The 23249-nt window shown below is 33.9% G+C and overlaps 3 protein-coding genes across 3 annotated transcripts; 1 reads left to right on the top strand and 2 right to left on the bottom strand.

Annotated features, from left to right (window-relative positions):
* The first annotated feature begins 999 nt into the window (after positions 1–999).
* Positions 1000–14064, top strand: LOC120334903 (meprin A subunit alpha-like). Its single transcript, XM_039402423.2, has 16 exons — positions 1000–1108; positions 1457–1526; positions 1669–1743; positions 2437–2564; positions 4056–4165; positions 4528–4703; positions 5277–5379; positions 5988–6103; positions 6499–6681; positions 7334–7481; positions 8421–8578; positions 9755–9933; positions 11300–11545; positions 12273–12378; positions 13166–13481; positions 13928–14064. The coding sequence occupies exons 1-16, from the start codon at positions 1058–1060 to the stop codon at positions 13986–13988; spliced, it is 2226 nt and encodes a 741-aa protein (XP_039258357.2). The 5' UTR covers positions 1000–1057; the 3' UTR covers positions 13989–14064.
* Positions 14065–15250: 1186 nt separating this feature from the next.
* On the bottom strand, positions 15251–17464 carry LOC120334904 (uncharacterized). The gene is made up of 4 exons (XM_039402424.2): positions 17285–17464; positions 16273–16435; positions 15902–15969; positions 15251–15563 (listed from the first exon to the last, which is right to left on the bottom strand). Exons 1-4 carry the CDS (start codon positions 17352–17354, stop codon positions 15415–15417), a joined length of 450 nt encoding a protein of 149 aa, XP_039258358.2. The 5' UTR covers positions 17355–17464; the 3' UTR covers positions 15251–15414.
* Positions 17465–18415: 951 nt separating this feature from the next.
* LOC120334944 (uncharacterized) lies at positions 18416–23065 on the bottom strand. Its single transcript, XM_039402461.2, has 5 exons — positions 22888–23065; positions 22361–22476; positions 21533–21667; positions 20657–20874; positions 18416–20046 (listed from the first exon to the last, which is right to left on the bottom strand). Exons 1-5 carry the CDS (start codon positions 23046–23048, stop codon positions 19858–19860), a joined length of 819 nt encoding a protein of 272 aa, XP_039258395.2. The 5' UTR covers positions 23049–23065; the 3' UTR covers positions 18416–19857.
* Positions 23066–23249: the final 184 nt, after the last annotated feature.

Genomic DNA, 23249 nt, shown 5'->3' with positions numbered 1-23249 from the left:
GGGAGGGCCCACAGCGCAAAGGGGCCCAAGCGGTTAGAATTTAGAAATGTAAGTCGCAAAATCAAAAGTTGCATTGCAAAACCAGTAATGAACATCTAACGTTGATGTTAGTTCTGTTCAAATCGTTTTGTTACGTAACAATGCCAGGGAGTCGTGGATTTTGGATGTCTTGTGCTTTGATCGCACCGGCAAAATTACGAAGGCTGTCAGAATGATGTCGAAAGCAAAACCTCTCAGTGGCGCACAGAAACGCAAAAAAAGGACTGAAGAAGAAGCACGTATGAAAAAAACTAAAGTAACCAAGATAAACGGAAAATTTTATGTTACCATTGCCTTTTTATAGCGACATGTTATGCTTTTTGACGAAATAAAAGAGCGTTGTTTTAGCTTATGTCCGAGGGTTTTTAGGGTCGTTTCCATGAAATAATTTTGCGAGGAGGCCCACGAGAGTCTTGCTACGCCACTGTTCAGAAATATAGTTGCAAAACTAAGGATAGGTGAAATTAGGAAGTAATATTGACTGCACGCAATCATAGATGGATATTTTCTTATAACCACCATATACACATGAGTTACACTAGCTTTGTTGAATACTAGCTGGTGATATCATGACTTCAAGTCATCACAGTAGGGGTTTGGACTGAGATTTTCATACTAGTCAACACATGGATACCTGAAAACAGGCAGGCTTTTTAAATTACCTGATTACTCTATCATTCGAAATAAACAGTTAACATGGAATATTCACTCAAATATATTATTTCTTATTTTGCAAATTTTCCAGTTTCTCCACAATTGTCAGTGGGTTTTAAAGATCAGTTTTCATCTAAACTTTCTAGTTGGAAAATAGAAAGAAACAAGTATTTTTTTCACATGATACCCGATTTTTCTCTGAACATTCAGCTCGTGTGTAATATGTACCAGGTGTATTACTTTGTTCAGCCTTTTTCCGAACATTGTTGTTCAACAAATCTAATATTTGTATTTGGTTCTAGAAAAAAAAATTATTTTCCGAAAAAAATTAGCTTACATAAACACCCGGGATATTTCTGACAGAATGGATGTCAGAATATTCACCTATTTAGCAGCGATGCTGGCTTTATCTCAGGTAGGTCGCTTTATTATGATTTCTTGCAAATAAAAAAAATAATTCTCATGTACGTACTTCTACTTACTGAGTCTTGTTATATCTAAAAACAGTTTTGTTCAAAATGTAATAATTAGTCGTAAGGTTTATGAAAACAAATAACACATGCTGTCAAAGATAGTGAAAATAAAATAAAATTACTCAAGATGGGTTAGAAAGCTAGCAATAAAACTAAAATTACTTTAACTTGTTGTTTTATTTCAAACTCTTATTGTATTTTTAATTGAAGGTCCAAACAAGTTTCTAGATTACTTTGTTTTTTAATTTTGGAGTTTTTTAATATTTTTTTATTTTTTATTTTTTCTACAGGCGGGAATTCCAAGAGCCGGCTTGATGGGCCTCGACCAAAAAGGTCCTATTGCGCGAGTGAGAAAAACATGTAAGGTTCATAGTATATTATATTAAATGATAAAATAAGCCAATGAACTTGCAGATGACGCGTTGACCAAATAAAAAATGAAAGCCCATAATAGGAGATATGAAAGTTTCCCTTTATATAATATCACTCTCTTATATTACAGTGCGCAAAGACACTTCAACAGAACCGAAGGCTTTTTATCTCGATGAACAAGCTGAAATAACAGACATAAACAAAGGTAAAAAATAATAGTGGCATGTTTATGTCTTTATAGAATTATATCAGTAAACGGATTTCTTTGGAATTGTTTTATGATCATTTCAATTGCCAGAGCAAATTCACTGATAGGCGATATTGAATTAAAACACATCCTTAAAGTGGGAAACAATGTGTTCGAATTGACTGCATTGAATCTTTTACATTGACAAAATGTTTTAAAATTGTCCCTTTAAAAAGGTTTTCAGTCGACATACCCTGTCAATTATATGAAATTCAATACATTATTGATTATCTGATTATATGAACTCGCTAGTCCGTACCTTATTTGCTTTTCAGAGAGAGCGCGTTATCTTTTTGTATTCAATTTTCTTGTTAAAAAAACATTCTATTAATGAGAATCATGATTTAATCTTATTTAATTTGATCTCGTAACATAAATTTTAACAGTACATGTCAACACGGTCAGAAAAGCATTTTAAGTTCTAGTGCAAATTACAAAAAGCATTTTTTTCGACTGTTTCAATGGAAATTTCAATCTATCACCTAGTTTCAACTTTTGCTATTTTATTTGAATATTGACTAAAACTTTATGAAAAAAATTGGGAAAATTTACAATCATCATCTGTTCCCAATAAAATACAATGTTAATTCCCATTTTCTAAAAAAGAATTCACATAATTTATTATATATAAACTTCAATTTTTTATTTCAGATCTTAGCTTACAAGAAGGCGATATCATGCAACTGAAACAACGTAATACATTGTTGAGTCCAACATACGAAGAATATCTGTGGCCGAAAGAAATACCAGTTATATACGATGGCACCATTAGTTTATTGGTATGTTTTCTTATGCAGAACTTTACTATATAAGCAAGGTATACATTCAGTTATACGAGTAGATAACTTCTAGATTAGGGACTCGTAATCAATGGTGTGATTCAGAATTGTATAAGTAAAGGTTTTCTTTTGTATCTTATTCATCATCGAGGATTCCATCATTTCAGAAAATATATGTATGTCGCTGCTTAATATAAAGTAATATGACGTTCTTTACTTAAATCTAATGCATTTTTCTCCCAAATTGCCAAATATAACAATATCCGTCAGCTGTGATGCAATTAACCCATTTTCTGCAGTCGTCCAAGGTTTAAAACAAAAACAATTACAAGTTAGCTTATTATCACGACACTTCAAATAACGGGTTCCCTACCACCTGATTCTCACGACTGTTTAGACCTTGTTTAGTTCTAACGCATTTAAGTGTTTCCGATACTCGTTACATGTTGCTTTATGTTGGAAATATACGTTTTTAACATACATTTTTATTTCAATATAAAACAATGTAACAATACGTCAGAGAAATTAGAAATTAAAAATCGAAATAAATGCCATCTGTCTGAAGTCATCAATGAGGTAAATCAAGTTATTAATTAGGTAAATCTCATTGGCGGTTAGTTTAGTACTATTTTGAGTAATTATATGTAGATGACTCGAGTGACTTCAAGACTTTGATAATTTGTGACTTGAGTCTGTCTCAGGTCTCCCCTATACTGAGTAGAAACCGATCGGTATTGGTGAAAATTTAGTATTTTTTCTAAAGTTGACATAAGTAACAACAGTGGCACGCACAACTGACATGACATACAGATTATTTGTTTTGTTCATGCGTAAGCGCTTGTTTACAGCCACCCAAAGCGAGGTCATGCAAACAGATTGCGACTCGTATCTTTTGTTTGCATGGAAGTTACGAAATTTTGATTGCATTTAAACGAACTGTAAAATAACGTATGATTCATGGTAGTTATAAGTACTTGCACTGAATTCCACGAAGAAAGTGATAAGCTTCAAAAGTTTATTTTCATGTGCTTCTCAAAATTTCATGATCCGTGTTCTCCCTCTCCAAACTTGAAACAATTAACATTTATGGCCCCTTACTTTTCCATAAAAAATATATAAATATTTTAAAAATGATAAGCCAACGATCGAAACCAAAAAAATAAATTCAGTGTAGTAAGTAAATTGAACTAATTGCAGTCAATCAACTTCAAATGAATGTAGTCATTCCGAATGGTACAAATGGATCTTTTTTGTGAACTCCGGAAACTCGTTCCGAGGCCTCCTGGGAACCCATCATAATAAACCTGGTCAACACAGATACGCGTCATTCATATAAAAATGAATTACATACTGTTGCCAGTACCAGGATTTCTATTTCCTCACCTCTTTATTTTATTATATATAATCGTTATATTGATAGACGGCCGCTCACTTTTTTCTACATTTTATTTGTAATATTCAATATTCACATATATTTCTTGTGTTTTACAGGCAAAAGCAGCGATCGACGAAACCAGGAGAGAATATGAACTGCGAACATGTTTGTCATTGCCTGAAAGAACCGACGAGGAAAACTTCATTCAATTTACAACATTATCAGGGTAATGGAATAGGAATTTTAATATTTATCTTGGGGAGAAGAAAGTGATGGGACTTCTTACGGTCTCTCGTCCGGTTAGCAGTCTAGGTCGAATATGGGAATAGTTATCCGCTTATTTGTTTGAGAAGCGTGGACCTAATCTCATTAATTGAGTGTTGAAGTTATGCTTCGGGACACGTATTGCTTAGCTAAACTGTTGTTGTTGCTATTGTTGGCGTGATTGTTGTTATATGCTAAAAATAGTTTTCTTCGTCACCTACTTATACTCCCTCGCCTTCTACTCTCTCCATGTTGCGTGACACCACTTGTAAAATATTTATTATTTGTATTATTACATTGATTATTTTTCATTTTGTGATATAGATGTTGGTCCTACGTCGGAATGAATGGAGGATCTCAGAACATTTCTATCGGACGAGGATGTGAAAAGATGGCTACGATTGAGCACGAGATTATGCATGCACTAGGAATATGGCACGAGCAATCGAGGGCAGATAGAGATGATTATGTTGAAATCGTATGGGACTATGTTGGGGAAGGTAATATTCAGTAAAATTCAAACCTAACCACCACTTTTTTCTTCCTAAATGATGGTAATACATTTTCACGGCTCCCATGCACTATTTCCTACATTTTGCTAGTTATCAAAATATAATTGTGTTCAAATATCCAGATAGTGGCGTATATACAAGTGCAGGCGGTCAGTCAAATATTTAAAACATTTTATGATTTACAAACAGTTTCATTGTCAATAGCAAAATATCTAATACTCCATCCTCACTATGAACGAAAAACTGGGGAGCATAAAGTCTCGGAGTAAGCATGGCCAATATTCGGATATACGGTACACGTCTGACATTTTCGGATTTTCTGCGCGCCATCCAAAATATATTTTGTGGCTACATTGTGATGAACTGTCTATTCCTCGTGTCACGTTTTTTGGCTACTTGGTTGCATATTAATCTAATATAAAACGAGAAACGTAAAACAAGATGTAGGCACTCCGCCACAGAAACCCGCCAGATATACTCCGTAAATTAAAGAAATGATCTTGATTGATATTGATTCTTTTTTATACTCAAATAATTGACCAAACTCTTGTTTCAATCTAGGTCGTGAACACAACTTCAATAACTACCCGTTCAATGAAACAGATGACAGAAGAGTGCCTTACGATTTTAACTCCGTCATGCACTACAGCAAGACCGCATTCACGTGAGTAATTAAATAAATAATTTATTTTGAATATTTCATGGTATAATAAAAGTTTAGAATACACAAGACAAGTAGAGAAAATTGCGATCTACAATACAATCACATAGAACGGCAATTCTGATAGCTTGCCAAAACTTTATGCGTTGAACTTTTTTTTTTTTTAATTAGCTTTATGTTGCGACTAATCTCTTTTCGATGTTCAGAATGCCGAAATTTTGACCAACGTTTTTTTTTAATTCACGGTAGAACTTTTCTATGAATATGGCAACACTATTATGCCATTCTTATTCGCCCTTATATTTCGCAAAGTCATTGCTTTGCCAAGGCCTACTGTTATCGGTGCGCGACTTTTGGTCTGCCACTTTCATATTTGAGCTTTGTCCTCTTACTGTTATCATGACACGCTTTTCATATTAATTTCAAGAATTAGAAATGAACATATGCATCTTGCATGTAACATACTAAATCAATGTCACGTCATTAATCATTGATTATTAATTTAAAATCCAAGTTACGGTAAAAGGCCTATTAGCTATGCTTTTGTTTCTTTTTAAATGAAAAGTATCTCTCTTAGTAGAATCGTAATATTTACAAACTCTCACTTACAGAATCGATGGAAATACAACAATTCAAACGCGAGATCCAACATTTGAAGACGTCATTGGTCAACGCAGCACCTTCAGTCCTGGTGACATAACGAAAATTAACAGAATGTATGACTGCAGTGAGTAAAGGCTTTTTCATTTGAGTAACAAATTTATCTGGAGACTTCATTATCAAAATGTTCAATTCTAAATAAACAATGAATAATAATTAAAATGAAAATTTCAATGTTGTCACCAGAACTGCATACATTTGATCGCATTTTGCAACTTGCACAAAAACCGCGTCAAAATTAGCTTTCTTAGTCTTTGACTGGTACAGAAAGTTTTGTGTGGACATTGATTCTGGTTTTTTATTATTATTATAATACCTTGAAAGTAGCGTAGTACTTTGGTCACAGCTGAATCATATATTTCTTATTGAATTATTGATTGAATTATACAAACAATGTTCACCTATTAACTTGCATACACTATTTGGGCGACAACGGGTACCCATTTTTCCAATTATATTTAGGCGACACCTTAAGAGTCAGCAATCATGTGAACTTCGATGAACAAAATATTGGCGGATTTTCACAACAGGGTTTGCAAAGCGACGCCAAATGGTTGAAACATGATCTGGCGACATCGGATACTTCAGGAGCTACAACTCGATATTTGCCCACATTCGATGCAACGCTCGGCATAGAAGGAGAAGGTGGGTCAACTTTTAATCATAGAAGACTTCAACTATTCCGTGGGCCTATATGTGTATTGTTTGCTCTAGATTTAGACGGCATGGTTAGGGATAAAAGGTAATATCAAGTCTCACATTCGTATTCGTATTTATTTTAACAAAGTACAAAATCACGGTGAAGTAACTTTACTTCACGATTCATGCGTATACCAAATAAATACGACGGCATAGGCCTAAGGATTACCCTAAACAACAAATTGTCAATATATTCAAATTCACATATCACAAAAATAGAACGTTATAAGAAGCTGAACAGAATTTGATCTGATGTCATATGCACTGAAGTGTGCTCTATAGGTATAAAAAAAATTGAAGAGAATAAAAGTTGAAATAAAAATTTGATCCCCTTGGAACTCATATGAAATTTGAAGAAAACTAAAAAAATAAATTCGGTTCGGTTGTCAAAATTTTAAACTGACTGTTTTCACTGTGGTATAGCACAAGCTGGTTTCAAACTACTACAGCGACAACGACCCCAACAACGACAATTCATAAAAACGATCCATATATACACTTCGCGTCCAGTACCATGAAATATTCCATACATATTTATGAGAACATATTTGCATTCAGATATAAGCACAAGATTAACAAGGTAAATTAACTTTGACAGGCAGCTTTATGTATTTGGACACTGGCAACAGATTCCCAGGACAAGCAGGATTAATCAAATCAATGCGTTATACAAGCACCGTCGCTCATCAGTGTCTGGAATTCTGGTATTACATGAATGTGGGTTCTTCTAGCCAAGCTGCTATGACGTGAGTACAAATTTTATGTTCATTTGAAACAGCAATATACTTTAAATAACTATGATGAACTTTCAAGAGTGCGATGCTCAAATATATGGACGCGAAGCCCCAAGTAGAGCAATGGTCTACCTTACCTTCGACAAGGCCTTTACCGTCATAAAACTTCCGACTTTCGCGAATTAAGAAATTAAGTAGCACGAGAGAAGTCGAAGAGCCTCTACAAATAATCGGTATTAATTTTCGAGAAGTTATCCCATAGTCTACAGAAAGTTTTGAAATAAATAAAAGTTATTGAAATTAAAATGCAATCTTTAATCATTGAAAATTTCAAGCAATTGGTCCCTTTAGTTAATAATAGAAGGTATATTTTTACTAACAACAAGAAGACAATAAGAATGATAATAATACAATATTATAATAATAAAACGTTTCGTAGGTTCATTTCGTGTCCAAAAAAGGGGGTCGTGTCCATTTAAAAGTTTCTTCTTAAATTCATCTTTTTTGAGTCAGTTATGCTCTTTCTTCTTCTTTTTGAAGAATATTGCAAAGAATATAAGTTTTTCTGTCATTTATTATCTTGTGGCCCATTTTTCGTGTCACAAACATTCAAGACACCAAAAAACCTCTACTAAAACTCTATTTTAATAAAAAAATGTTTTCTTGTTTAAATAAAAACAGAAGCCTACAGTAAAATTGTCAATGACCAAACTAATCCTTACGTCTATTTATCAACTTGTCGACTTGAACTTCCAACTCTTGGATCAATCTCAGGCGTAGTACTTCCTTTTCAGTAAGTAATCAACTGCTATAGGCTCAATGAAAATTTTAGGCCCATTTCACAAATCACATTGAGAAAAACTGGTTTCGAAGTGGGCAAGTTTAAGAGCGCAAAATATGGCAAGTAAAACGCTCGATTTATGTGGTATTGGAATTTTCAATTTTTTTCAGGGTTTACATCGCTGCTTTGGATCCGGTAACCGGCGAAATTACTTCTTACGGTTCACCGTTGCAAACGTTTCAAGGACAATACGGTGACGAGTGGAATGTGCAAAGAATGACGATATCTGCTCAGAGCAGCTATAGGATTGTGTTCTACGCAAAAACAGGTAATGCTTTGAGAATGATAGTGATATGCTTCTTATCATTTTTTTTCAATCCCATAACAAGCAGTAGGATATATGTACAAACAGCCCTTTGAGTTTTGAAGAAACAGTATCTTCTCACTCGGAATTGCCTAGCAACCTATCTGAGGTAATGAGAATAAATGCGTGCAAATCCGCAATCTTTAAATTACGGCCTCATAATAACTCAAGCAAAAATTTAAAAAAATTTCAAATTGTAATCAGCAACTGATAAGGAAACATTTAAAAGAACGGTGCTTGATACGTTTATACAAGACGTATATCAACTCTCAACGCGGTTAGGAAAGGAGATCAGCAGTGAAGAATTTAGCAGACCAATAAAGAATATTTTTTACCACGTTCTTATATACATTTCGTTTCACAAGTACAAGCACCCAATTCAATTTTAGATAAACATTAATCTTTCCGGCTCAGCATTTACTACTTAATTGATCACGCCATGGTAGAGTGATCAAAGGTTCGTTTAAAAACGCTACCTAGCCCAGGGTTAAATTATGTACACTGGGCTAAGGGTTCTCAAACTTTTGGTGTTATGGAGGCCGTGAACAGATTGACTATTATTTACGGAGCCCCAAAATAAATTTATGAAAATAAAAAATAAAACATTGTTGCTTACCGATTAGTATTGCTGAGTAAATGAAAATACTTTATTCAATAACTCTGATGTATTCGTTGCTTTTCATTTAATACAAGCTAGAAAGAAATCTAAATTTTACAGATAAATTATATTAAAGCGAAAATTTTGCCATTTGACTAACATATCACTAAAGTTGTGTCGGATTATGTGGCAACATGGCAGAAATTGAAGTATGGCGTTATCTACTGGAACTTATAGATAATGCCATATTTGAATTACCGCTTTGTTGTCACATTTTGATACTATACCATTATCTAATTTTATCAATGCCGTTGTTGATTCTTTGGTCAGTTACAAAATTAGCCAAGACAGTATTTCAATAAGTAAACAAATAGCTCGCCCCACTAGGTTTTTCTTACTTTGCACGTTGAGAGCACTTCTGAGCACTCTGAGAACCTATGCTGTAAGCCGTACAAGTGTTACAGTACAGGCCTTGTTTTTTGGTAATATATGATATCGTCTCATGAAATAATCTATGACTAAAATAAACATGTATTTTACAGGAGGATATCCGAGTGACGTCATAGCCATTGATGACGTGAGCGTTCAAGACAGAGAATGTGACACTGCCTATTTTACTGTCAACGACTACACAGAGAAAGCTAACACTTATGGGGTCAACGAGGCCATTATTAGTGACACCATGTATACTGGAACTCCGGGATATGCATTTCAAGCTGTAGTATGTTTCGAAATTTGATTGTAATTGAGAAAACTGACAATTTTTGTTGGGGATTTTCAAAGGAAAAATGTTTGGTTTTGGGTCTATCGTACGACGTAATGTTGGTATATGTTTCAGGTGGTATTCGTCCATGTAAGGTGGTATTGTCCCACATGTAAATGTTAGGTTTGATTCGGTTATGACAGGGATCAGCAACCTGCGGCCCGCGGGCTGGATCCGGCCCGCGACGCTTCACTGAATTGTAGTAACAAAACGGCTGTTTTGTCGATTATATTCTTTACGCAAAAGAACTTACGTGTAGACTAAATCATATTATAACGTTACAAGTATATAAGTCACAATTACTCGTTTAATGAGCCTATAATTTAATTATAATTTAGACAAATGGCAACAAAACGCCGAAAAGTTGATGCTAAGTGCAAATGGTTTAATGGCGCAAAAAAATATTCAAATGCTCAGTCTTTGGGCGCTGCTTAAAATTTAACCACTGATCTGTGTGAAAAAATGTGATTCATCGATCATCCGTTCGGTTTTCAACTTTCTAAAAATATGTGCGGCCCGCCAATGACTTGCAACCTTTAATTTTGGCCTGCGAGCGACAACAGGTTGCCGACCCCTGGGTTATGGATTCACCTTTCTCTGTTTGTATTAGCAAATGAGTGTTAGCAAAAACCAAACTTATACTAGGCTAATGTGATTATGACAAAGCGACAAATGTCTTACATTCTTATCCTTAAAAAATTTCAACCTATGAATCGTTTCTCGGTGCATACATTGGCCAGGGGGGCCGGACCCCCTCCCCCCTCCAAAAAAGTAAAAAGCATTTTTCTGTATCATAAACAACAATTTTACGTAGCTTGGGAGGCTTTTCGTACCCTCGAGACTCTTGAAAATAACCAGACCCGCTATCAGTTTTGTTTTAACTTGGTAATTGGAAAATTGAGTACCACCATAATTCAAACATTCCTGGCTGTGCCTCTGTCCGGGTAATCAATTGCAAGCATACTCCCAATGCCCAAATTTGAAACTAATTCGCGACACAAAATCTCAATTTAACGCTTTCCAGGAGCTAAAAATGACATGATAATAAACAAGAGAACTGTGCTCGAATATATGGACACGTCACAAGGTGTCGCTATTTTTTATTCTGACCACAGAAAAGTCCACAGAAATTTTTGAAATAAGTAAAAGTAATACCCAACTGAAAATTTCAAAGCAATTGGTTCATTATTCAAAGAGAAAAGCGATTTCATCATGACAAAAAAGAAGAATAACAAGAACAACAACATAATATTGAAACGATCGTTATGTACACTGACGTGTCCAAAAACATCTTGATTGTTGAAAATGAAATTATTTTTTGTAGATTTATCCAAATGGAAGCCAGAGTGCTGTTGACGCAGGGTACACGGATTACCTCGGGTTTTCGTTCCAACTTGTTGGAGGAAAATACGACGATGAATTAGAATGGCCTTTTGACAAGCAATACATTAGGCTTCTAATTACCGACCAAGATCCCAACCCTCAAACACGAATGAATTGGTATTATAACTTTCTAACGAGCAAAGATTCGTCACTTAATGCATCCTGGGAAAAACCAACTGGACTCGGCGTAAGTATAATTGTAATAAGATGATGTTTGTAGGTACAACGGATCATTTAAACAAGATTTTAAATATATTTATTGTAGTTTAGCTTTTGAGTGAACCAGACACGGTTGAACCACGAATTGTTATCAATGCAGATTCACACCGACTTTTTATACCTTCTTGAAACGTTAAATGCAGCCCTTAGAGTTTAATTAACATGGCCATGTACATAAAAAATTCTATAAGAATTAAGTCAAATATTTCTTGTTATCTAATTTATATTAAGTCATGACAAATTATTTTAAAAAAATCCTAAAACTTCCTAAAACTAAAACTAAAACTTTTCAAAACTTATATTGCCCGATGAAAAATTTGGTTGTTTTAAACGGACAAGGTTTTACAACGGGCGTTGTTTAATGATTCTGTCGGAAAAAATCCCAATTTTTTTATTTAATTTGGATGAAAAGAAACGCGTTTTGCACCTTTTTTGTATACTATTATTAAATTTGGTAAAAATCGCCAATTTTCCCTAAAATTGTAATGATAATAATGTGTTTTTTGCACTTTTACATTTTGGTGTTTAGTTATTATGAAGCCACAAAAAATTACGTAAAAGCATAATTTACCCAACTGCTTCAGGTAGTTCTATAACGTGAACAGTACGTCAATTATTCATCGCTGAAATTATTCTAATACAAGTACATTTTCCGCGTATTTGAAATAAATTTGTTTTTGTTCTTGTTATTGCAGGTTGCCAACACGCCAGTTGGTTACAGAACTTTTATGCCGAAGTGGCGAATGAACACTAGATCGTATTTAAGACATGATACTGCGTATTACTCCATCCAGGTTACAGGTAAACTTTTCCAAAATATCCGAATATAACTTTCTGGTATCATCGACCATTCAAACACATGATTTCTTACATAATGCAAAGCTATGTAACATCGTCTTGGCGTATACCCTGTTTCCTGCTCCTCACATTACTTCTCGCAGTATCCATAGCAACTAGTACAATGATACTCGCGAGCTCCAGCGTGCGGTTGGGGAATATTGCTTTATCTTTAGTAGGACCTGATTTTTATATTTATGCCGAATGAAAAGAACGCTGATAAAATTGCTTAATCATATGGTGTGCCACGGCGTCTTCTACGGTTACTAGTTCATGTCGAGTATGAGTTTAGAACGAACGAAGGAACTCTCCTAGGGTAACCAAAGCTGCGGTGGCACGCTCAGCTTGATGCGCCATTTCGCCCAGCCAGAAGATTATTTCAGATGAATTAAAACGAAACGCTCATTATACAAATAACCAAAAGCCTGAATACCTGCAGATAGACAAAAAATGAAATTGCAAACCCAAATCAATCAATCGCAGATGCTAATATCGCAAACACTAGTGGCGTTTTAACTCATTTACTCATAACGAAGCTCAAAAGTGTGGAAACATTCGACCACTGATACATAACACTATTAATGCTGTTTTTGTTTTCTTGTTGTCGGGCCCCTGAATACTATAGGAGCCGATATTTTACCAAAAACTTAGTCTTCTGTCACGTACGCATGTTTTATAGGACCGTGCCCGTATCGATACAAGACCTCCGTGTCCATATATTTAAACATTGTTATATATTTTTTTCTTACAGACATGAGACCTTACGAGGGAAGCACAGAAATATCAGCAAAAATGTCAAACCCAGTTCTACGTAAACGAGATAGTATTCTTGCCATTCCTGAACAAAATGTCTTATCTGTCGAAAGCACTCCCGATGGCGATGACGAATTAATTGATTACCGCCCAGATGACAACGAGCAGGACATGATTTCCGTTAAGTCTGCTTCAATCATTGTCACGGTGACATCTGGAATTGTGTTCCTGATCATGGCATTCGCGATCTGCGCCGTGGCAAAGGCTAATCGCAACCGTCTACAGATGGAATACACCATCATGAATAATATTAGGTAAGCATGTGGTTCTCAATTTTTATTTTTCTCGTGAAACTAACTCTTCCTTTTGTCTACCTCATTGGGAATATAGGTAAATTTAAAAATATCCCCAGAGTGTTCTCGTTATTCGGGTTAGATATAGCAATTTAGAAAACAATTTATTTTTTTAATTTTTTGGGTGATTATCTGCCAGTATAGCTTCCAACTTTTTCATGTCGATTCCTAATAACTCCCACTATGAAGTTTCAGTGTCATCAAAAAATATTATCACGCATTTATTAGGAAGAATACAATTGTCAAAATTTTGCAAGAGTTTTTAGGAAAAGACCAATTCAAGATGTTGAGACTCTCTTTATGAATTTCAAACTAGAAACTAATATTAATAAAAAAAAATGCATAATAAATTCTAGGTTTATATATTTAATATTTCAATCATTTTCTTTTGTATTGGTACATACTAGATACATCGGCCCAGAGCCAGGGGAAACGATGAAGTACAAGTGCATGAAAGGAAAAGTGTAAATAAAGTATAAATGATCAAATAAGCATTTATTTTGTCAATCAAAAATAGAATCATCAAATCGTCTTAGAAAAAATTTACTACAGTAGGGTGATCCCCAAAAACAGGACAGATATTTTGTATGAAACATAACGTTTGTGCAAATCGTCCATGATTACTAAATCCTTTGAGTATAATCATACATTAGGAAAATTTTAATTCATAAATAAATTTATTCATTTTCGTAATAGTAATCAAAAAATTTATGTTCTCTTTTTTGGTCATTTGGTGACATATACGGGTGATTATAAGTGACTTCACCACTTTGCAGTTTGTGTTTACAGTATATGATTTTAACTAATTTTTTAGTTTCTAATGATACAAATTTAAACTTGATTGAAAAAATGATTTAAAAAAAACTTTGGTTCATTTCATTTAGTAATATAAGAAGTGGAAAACTTGGCAAAATGGTAGCAATAGCGTAAGATTAGGATCCAAATTTTAAATATTTATTCAAAATGTTGGATTTTATTAGGGAATTTACTTTTTCACTCCGAACGCGACCTTATACAGAGAGCATACAGGCAAATTGTAAGAACGTCATGGTACCAAAAACATGACGTCCTAATATCCATTTCTAGTAACAGGGAGATGGGCATGACCCCGTGCCCCCTTAGTACGCTACTGTTTGAAAATATTACTCTTCAAAAATACTCTAATCGGCCCGATTGATAATGTCTACTTATTTTAAAATAGTATTAAAATAATATACTAAAGTTGATTGCGTGAAAATATCAGTTTATTGTGAGGTCTACCAAGATAGTACTATGTCATGCGGTCTAGAACACTGTGAGAACTACTTTAAGCTTGCACTACAGCGTGAGAGCTACACAAGCCAGTACTGCAGCGCAATGTAGTAGTACGTGTACCAGGTTAGGATTAGGCCATCATTTTATTCCTATTTTCCATACTTTAGTTCTATTGCGAGTTCGGGGACTGACCAAGTGACTCCCATTGTATTTGTACCTAAAATTATTGCCTAACCCTAACGTGGTACACATACTACGATCCGTTGTCCGACATATTGGCTCCCATATTTCGATAGTACCGTTTTTTTTTAAGTAAATATCAATTATTTCTAACTCTAACTCCAGCTTTTGTAGGTCGTATATTGACGTAGACCTCGTACTCTAGCAGCACCTGTGATGAAATTGAAATAGTTTTGCCTGATGTGAGCACCGTGCCACCATCACCAAGCGATCTGATTTTTAAGCCACGCGGCAAAACAAGTATTGGGTGTTATTTTATTTGCGTGCATCTTGCTACATCTTGTAAATTATAGTTCTATATCATTTTAGTATAGTAGTAATGTTTAGGTTGATAACAGCCAAGAAAACGGTCCAACTTCCTCTTCGGTTCCACTCCTGGGTTTCACTACAGCATCCAAAGTTAAAATTCGGACACAGAATTGTTAGTGTAAGACTCGTAAGGACTATCTATCATATTTGGAGTTTTCCCTATAGGTATTTCGTATCTGACGACGTTTTCATATTCAGCCTTGCTTTGGGCATTCGCATTTGATTCTTCGTTCTCTTTTTCTGAAAAATAAAAAATCATTCTGTAAAATAAAAAAATACTTATGCTCGAATGTCTAAATGGTACTCCAGTAGTATACCAGGTTTGGGTTAGGGTATAATTTTATTCCGATTTTTCATATTTTGGTTCTATTACGAGTCCCTCCATAATAGTACACATACTTCTAGAACGCCTGGAAATTAGTTATTCAGTGACAGACGTATTTTGACAGTAAAAGACTTAAAGATCTCGAGATTTGAAGAAAAAGATTGTGTATGAGAAGGATTGAATTTGCTGATTTTTATTGATTACACAATAAAGGAAGGGTGAATTACCAAAATAATAAGATAGGCTCATTTACCGGGCATCATGTCCGGAATATCTTCATATCTTCTCATCTCTACCGGGTCGTCCTCCTCAATTTCAATACTGAAATGTGGAACAATAAAATAACATAGTATTCACACTGTATTTCGAGGGAATATTTATTAAGAACCCACTTTGCCATTATCCGGTAAATTAAAAACGAAAAAACAGACGAGAAACAGATATATTGACAATCCAATATATTAAAAACAGAGAAAACATGAATAGTAGGTGAAGAAACATTCCATCCCAAAAAGGCATACCAAAATGACCGAACACATCAAAATATACAAACTTATCCTTAGAAAAACATCAAACTAAGTTAGGTTTTTGACTGGTCTTAATATAACAATAATAAATACTTACTTCATTGCCTGTTTTCGGTATAATAGCAGTTTCCATATCACCATGGCCAACGGTACCATCATAATAATTAAACCAATAAGAAAACTGACGCCGTCGAATTGCCACCCATCATAAACATTGGGGAAAGATGAAGAAGTAAGAATATGCAGCGTAGTGTTGTTTGCTGCAAAAAGTACATTAAATTTTCTCAATGCTAAAAATTGTAAAATATCAGGTTCCTGAAATTTGTACAACTTGTCTCATTTGCCGCACAGATGTCCCCAATCAGTGCACTTGCCTATTTTAGAGCATTAGTCCTAATTGTCCCACAAGTGTTTATAAAAGAATATCGTATCAATGTCGTACGTTTAAACTTTTAAAACGTTCTGCGTGTATTTATATATATATATATATTGTTGTAATTCACCGAAAGAAAACTTTATCATAACATGAATCTCACTTCATAAGCTTACTAGCCATAGACCAAAAGTTTTGTTTTTACTTCTAGTACAGTGGTTCTCATGGGGCGTAGACAGTTTTTTGAGGGGACGTGAAGCTAATTAAAAATAAAAATATTTGTCAGATTCGATCTTCCCCGCCTTATTTTGGTTACTTATGTTTCAAAACTTTACATTCATTTCATTATTTGCGTTCCATCCATCTATTGCCAACGTTTTTTTTTTTTTAATAAAACATATTTTCATCTTACTATCTGTTATTTGTAGTTTATTATAGCTTAGCCAGTTATTTTTAAGATGGGGCACGAAACTTCACAAATTCTAAAAACTGAGCACGGCTTAACAAGTTTGCGAAGCATTGTTCTTCTACAATATACTATCAAAATTTAAATACCATGATCATGACTGGCAACCGCTAAAATGACAAAACTGGAATTCTACCGAAATCAGTAAGTAAATCGCGTCAATAAATTGCAAATTGCAAACATTGTATCACTAATAAAAACAAGTTGTATTTCTCTTCGTATAATCATTTTCCTGGCGTTTATCATTTATAAAGCGGTAAATGGAGTTACCTTCTGCTGTTGTAGGGTCATCCCCATCTCCTGAATATTGACTTGTCGTTATATCCAAGATCCCGGACATTGTTAAAGACGACCTGGCGTTAGAACTGCCCTTTTATTTTTGAAAATCAAATACTCAGTTCAAATATGATTTTTGTATATAATATGTGAGATTATATATCAAAGATTTGAAAACCTAGAATAAAATATAATATTAGAGTACATCGACGTTGAGATTTGATCGACATATGTACGTGCTGTATGTACGCGTATGTGCGTACTGTGTGTGTGTGTGTATGTAGTATCTCGAGAACATATCAATCGTAGTCGCCGAAATATCATAAATGCATCAATATAGCATTAGCTTTATATTTCAGCTGCATTGAAATAGCTTGTTAGGCGGAAACTAAAAATGAATATTAGGCTAAAATCTACGTTAATAAGTTTTCTAATGATGCTTCTAGCTATTGTCACTATTCCCATCACACATGTTTCTTTTCAGGAAATTCAAGTTGCGATATCAAGTCAAGTTTTTAGATATCAGCGGCCTCCTAATTAAATAGAGACTTCTTTGGAGCGGAAGGCGTGATTAAGAAAAAAAATACCTTCGAACCTGCATTTAATTAAAGCTGCTCTCGAAATACTATATACTTGTCTTTTATAAGTTTTTTCTAAATCTCTAGAATTTCTATGATTTGGCTAATCTAAAATCTGGAATGCCAGTGTATTTCTACATAACATATACACGGTGACAGATTCAAATTACCAACGTACATATCCTTGAAGCAACACTTTTAACGAAATCTAGCAAATTAACAAATATTTTAGGTTGTTACAACACAAATAAAATATTCGACACAAATCCAAGACTACATTCTCAAAAATCATTTTTTTTTTATCATCTAACTTTATAGAGTTTAATTGTAATTATAATTATTTGCAATAATAGGGAATTTCAAAGCTTCCTTTACTACAAAATATCTGTAATTTTGCTGAGTCTGTTTTAAAGTCAAGTAGGCGAGCGTTATTGCTGAAATCACGAGCTATCCTACGCGTTCTTCCGCTCAAATATAATGTTTTTATTGTACGTCACTAAAATGGTGTCCGAGTCAATATATACCAAATTTCTTTTGGTTAGTCGTTTGCCAAGATTGAAATGAGTATGACTTAGAATTACTTATTATTTTCGATACCATCGCATGCTTGTTCCAGTAGATAAAATAGAGTGACTCTGCCACCATCAGGTAAAAAAATTACTATGTGTTTTGCATGCTACTAAGACTAGTTTTTTTGTGTAGGTTTATTAGTTCAGTGTCAGGAAATTTCAAATAATACAAAATGATGATAAGATCCACATCTTTGTGCATATGCCATGGCTTAGAGCAGTGTTACCCAACCTGTGGATCGTAAAACCTAAAATTTAACAATTATTTTCCAGTAAATTTTATTGTTTATTATGTATTTGTTATCGAAGTGTTGCTCAATAACAATTGTACATGTGGAAAGTATCAATGCGTGAAAAGTTAGCAGTCATCATTTTACTAAGTAAAGCCACATCACCATATCAGAAACTTGCTGATGGCAAACAATCACTGCCTTTTTACTTTGGGGTAGGGAATAAATGTTATGTAAAAATTAATATTTTATATTAGACATTAGGTTTGAGGCAATAAAAGTAATACAAGCTGTTTAATATTTGAACATGTCCTTGGATTGCGAAAGTTTACAAAATTTATTTAAAAAATAAATTTGGGTCTCTCAAAAAAGGTTAGTAACCACTGACTTAGAGCACCGCTTCCCGAAGAGGGAAAAATAATTTTTCATATTATGTACATATACGCCCCGAACAGGCCTCCTCACGTCAATAAACCACTTCTAAGTGAGGAACTTTGTAGTTTGAAAAGACAACAATCTTTCTGATTTGGCATCAATCATTCAACATGCGACCTCATGAAGCTAAGTGTAACGTTGGACACTACGCTCAAGCGATCGCTAACAATCTATTAGAAAATTGTGTTAATGTTTCCATTGTCAAATCAACTCTTGCTAAAAGGCTGATTCTACTATTATCATATCAAAATTTCACTGTGGCGCACCCTTCAAAGCGAATAGTACTCATGAGTAGGTACAACGTCACAAAATTCCAAATGTTAGAATACGATGCAAGTAAAAAATGGATAAGGGTTAAAGATAAAAGGGCGACATAAGTCGATTAACAATTCTTAGCTAAAAATATACAATAGCATGATGAAACGATACGGGCTAAGTTTTGCAGCAGTTGCAAAATTGTAGATAAACTACATTGGAAAGATAAATTAATCAAAGATATCAGGTTGACTAGTATTTACCTATGACAGCTATATCAGTTCTCAGCAACAAACCCATTTTTTATAATGTAATAAGTTACACTCATATACATATAAATATTCGGTGTCTAAAATTGTCGTATCGCTTTTGTCTGTAACACAAAACACAAGGTCAAATATTCAAATTTCGAAAAAAGATTACAAAAATTTTACAAAGAAATATTTGCTTTTCAATAGCATGATAGGAAAATAGTCACATATTCACAAAAGTCGCTTTATTTATATCTCGCAAACGACGCCATGAATCTTCCATGTTGGAGTAGTATTTCCCATTCCTTGGTAAGTAATAGGTGTTGCTTCGAAAAACACGTCGAGGTAGACGGCATACCCTCCTGGTCCAGGAAAACCTGAGCTCCACCATTTCACATAAGGTGCTGGTTTTCCGTCATTTAAAAACACCTCGCCAGTCTGAAAAATAAAAATATTCAATTAAATTTAATAAATAAGAAATTTTATGACGAGAAGACATCCAAAAATAGAAGAAATTTTAAAATATAAATTTTTTATATTACATTTTCACCCTTAAAAAATTTTTTGGCCTGCAAACTAGACTCTTAGCATTATTTACTCATTATTGTTTGATCATATTTGAAACCGACTTAATCTTCAAGGTGATTTTAATTCAAAGAAAACATTCACATAAACATTTGAATACAAAGATCTGCTGTATTTGGAAAGGTCGTATTTTTTCCGGTGTCGCATTGCTCACAATTATATTCAAAAGCAAAAAGCAATCTCAGCACAGTCAAGTAAGTTTGTCACATACAGAGGTATTATAGTTTCTTCATAATATACAAGGAGTTCGTAAAGCCGTGAATTTTTTAAACGATGGTTTGTATAGTTTGTGTGCAACTACAACTACAAAATCAAGTAAAAAAAAAACAATGATCAAAATAAAACAAACCTGGTAAATATATATTGAGTACTGACTTCATAGATTGAAATTGTAATGGAAAGTTATAAACACTCTCACACATATCTCACAAATTAAACCTATAGTATGTAAATTGCGAACTACCTTATTGTAAGCTTGCAATCCTGTCCATACGTAAGTAGAAGCGGGAGTTTTGGGGCGAACGTCGGCCATCACATCGATAAGATGTTGCTTGGAGTATATATTTGCAGCTTTCGCTCCATCGGCTTCGCATAATGCTCTTCCGTCGTCAAAATCCACATCTCTCTCCAAATGAACATGGGAGTAGAAACAACGGCCCAGGTATTCAACTGCACATTTTCCTATAAGCTCCAAAATAAAAAATGAAGAGCGATTTTTTTTTCATTTTGAAATCTCTATTCTGTGAGCGCGTTGTCTTAGAGGTTAGAATTTCATATTTAACCATGCTAACATCGCAGATTAGAATTCTACAAAATACCTTACCCGAGTTGTAGCCAATTGGGTAGACGATGCTGAGCCGGAATGATCTCGGCTCTCTCTGAATGTAATAAGATTCGTACCTGACAGTGGTGCTTTTGAAGAGCCTTTGTCGGAAATTTCTTTTGAGTGACATAAAGACCACTACATTACCCATGAAATGCCGACCCCAATAAATTAGTGCATTTATTAATGTAGAACTACATGTTTACAAACATTTCATGGTAAATAACGACTAGATGGCTTTGTGTATTCCCCTCAAATAATGCTTGGTAAAAGATCTCAAACAATTCAAGTCCACTCGATTACAGAAAAGTCTCAGGTAATAAGAGATATAATTTAAGAGACAATTTCCCACAAAAAAAAATCATTCTTGTGAAACATCGCTTTTTTATCAAAAATAAAATTTGAAAAAGAATAATTGATTTTCTCAATGTTCATATTAAAAGCTTACAGAACATTTTTAAGTAAGAAGTCAAAATCAAAACAAAAAACAAAGTGGTTTGTATCTTTATTACGAACCTACGGCTTTAAGTATTTCCATTCTCATTTGATCGTATTTGAAGGCGAGAGTTAGAATTCTCTCATTCATTTGATTCATCTTTTTCTCTATTCCAAAGTATTTGTCGTTTACGTCCATTCTTATTTCCCAGTGAACTAAAAGTAAAGTAAAGTAAATATAATTCCACATTTTTTATCTAAGCCATATTTTTACAATGCAGTTGGAACAGATTTTATGTCTTTAGTAATTTATGCGACTGAAAGACACATCACAAAGAAATAGTCACAATTAAATATCTTTCAAGTATTCAATATTCGATTCGATTTGAAAAAATATTCGATTCGATTCTGATATCATTGAGTATTTAAAAATTTCTAGTCAGTCCTAATTGTAACACAGCCAGTCCTTTTAACACTGTTCTAGACTAGAAGTACATTGTAGCTATATATTCTCAAGTGAATAATACTATCAGAAGATTAAATGAACGAATGGAATTTACTGGAAATTATAAATTAAAATTCTCACGTTTCAGGCAGAAAATGAATATGAGAAAATAATAAGTGATCTTCAATCACCTTCGGGAATGTTTCACTAGATTAATAGTCTCCCGTTGTTCTTTTTCCAGTACTCGGATAAAAGCCATAAACTAATATCAGTGCATTTTTAAATGACATTTTAACACTTACAACCACGAACAAGGCTCTGTCAAGCAGTCACTGGTTTGTAAGTAGTTAATATTTTTCCCTACTCAAGATTAATAAAAAAATATTATTTTTTACATCAAATATAGTGCGCTGGAAAAAATATTTTAAACTTCAGAAATATTGGATATTAAATGAATTCCTCACTTTTTTCCACTCTTTCTTCGAAACGTTTTAGTCGATCATTAAGAAGTCGAATTTCTTCGTTTCTTTCGTTTCGATTTCTCCCCCTTTTTCCTTTACCAACAGTCCGGTTAGGTTCACTTTTAACAAGTTAGGATTTTTATTTTAAAAAAATAAAAGGAATTCTAAGTTATTCAAGAGTCTTGCTGCACAATAACACAAATTAATTTTTGTGACGTTTCGTTTGATCGAAGTCAGAATAGTTATAATCAATCTAGCTAGAGCATTATACATATCCTCGAGTGCAAAAGCTTAGAAGAAAGATAATTAGTCCAGCAGAAACAAATAGAAGGCACAAATAAATAGAAGTCTTGTTCCCTTTTAGGTGAAATAAAACAGCAAAACTAATAAACAAGATGAGACAAAAGTAGGGTAACCGTTAAAAATAATAAAATAAATTAGGAATTATAACCCTATATTTGACCCAACAGGTATAAACAACAAGCATCACAGAAATTAGCATATATAAATTTGGTGTTCAATAAACATACTTTAATGTTTCTAGAAGCTCCAACTCTACATTTTCTTCAATTTCGACACTTTCAACTGCAGAGTTCAGCCGCATACAAATCTTTCTTGGTCTACTTCCACCATAGACATTTCCCAATAAAATAGCAGCAACAAAAAATGACGTAATAATCAATGACGTCATTATAACGTAATAAGTTTTTTTCTGTAAAAAAAATGTCAACAAAATTAGATAAAAATTGAAGTAATGTCTGCGATGGATTGCGGCCACCGAATTATTGAAATTATGTTACAATTACTAGTTAAACAATCACGGCTTCGAACACTTCTGCCCATTTAAACAAAAACAAAATTCGGCCAGCAATGCTTAACCAATAAGCTCTTA

The sequence above is a fragment of the Styela clava genome, chromosome 1, assembly GCF_964204865.1.
Source record: "Styela clava chromosome 1, kaStyClav1.hap1.2, whole genome shotgun sequence".
Lineage (NCBI taxonomy): Eukaryota > Metazoa > Chordata > Ascidiacea > Stolidobranchia > Styelidae > Styela > Styela clava.
Note: the sequence above shows the minus strand (reverse complement) of the source record. Positions and strands in the feature narration are given on the sequence as shown.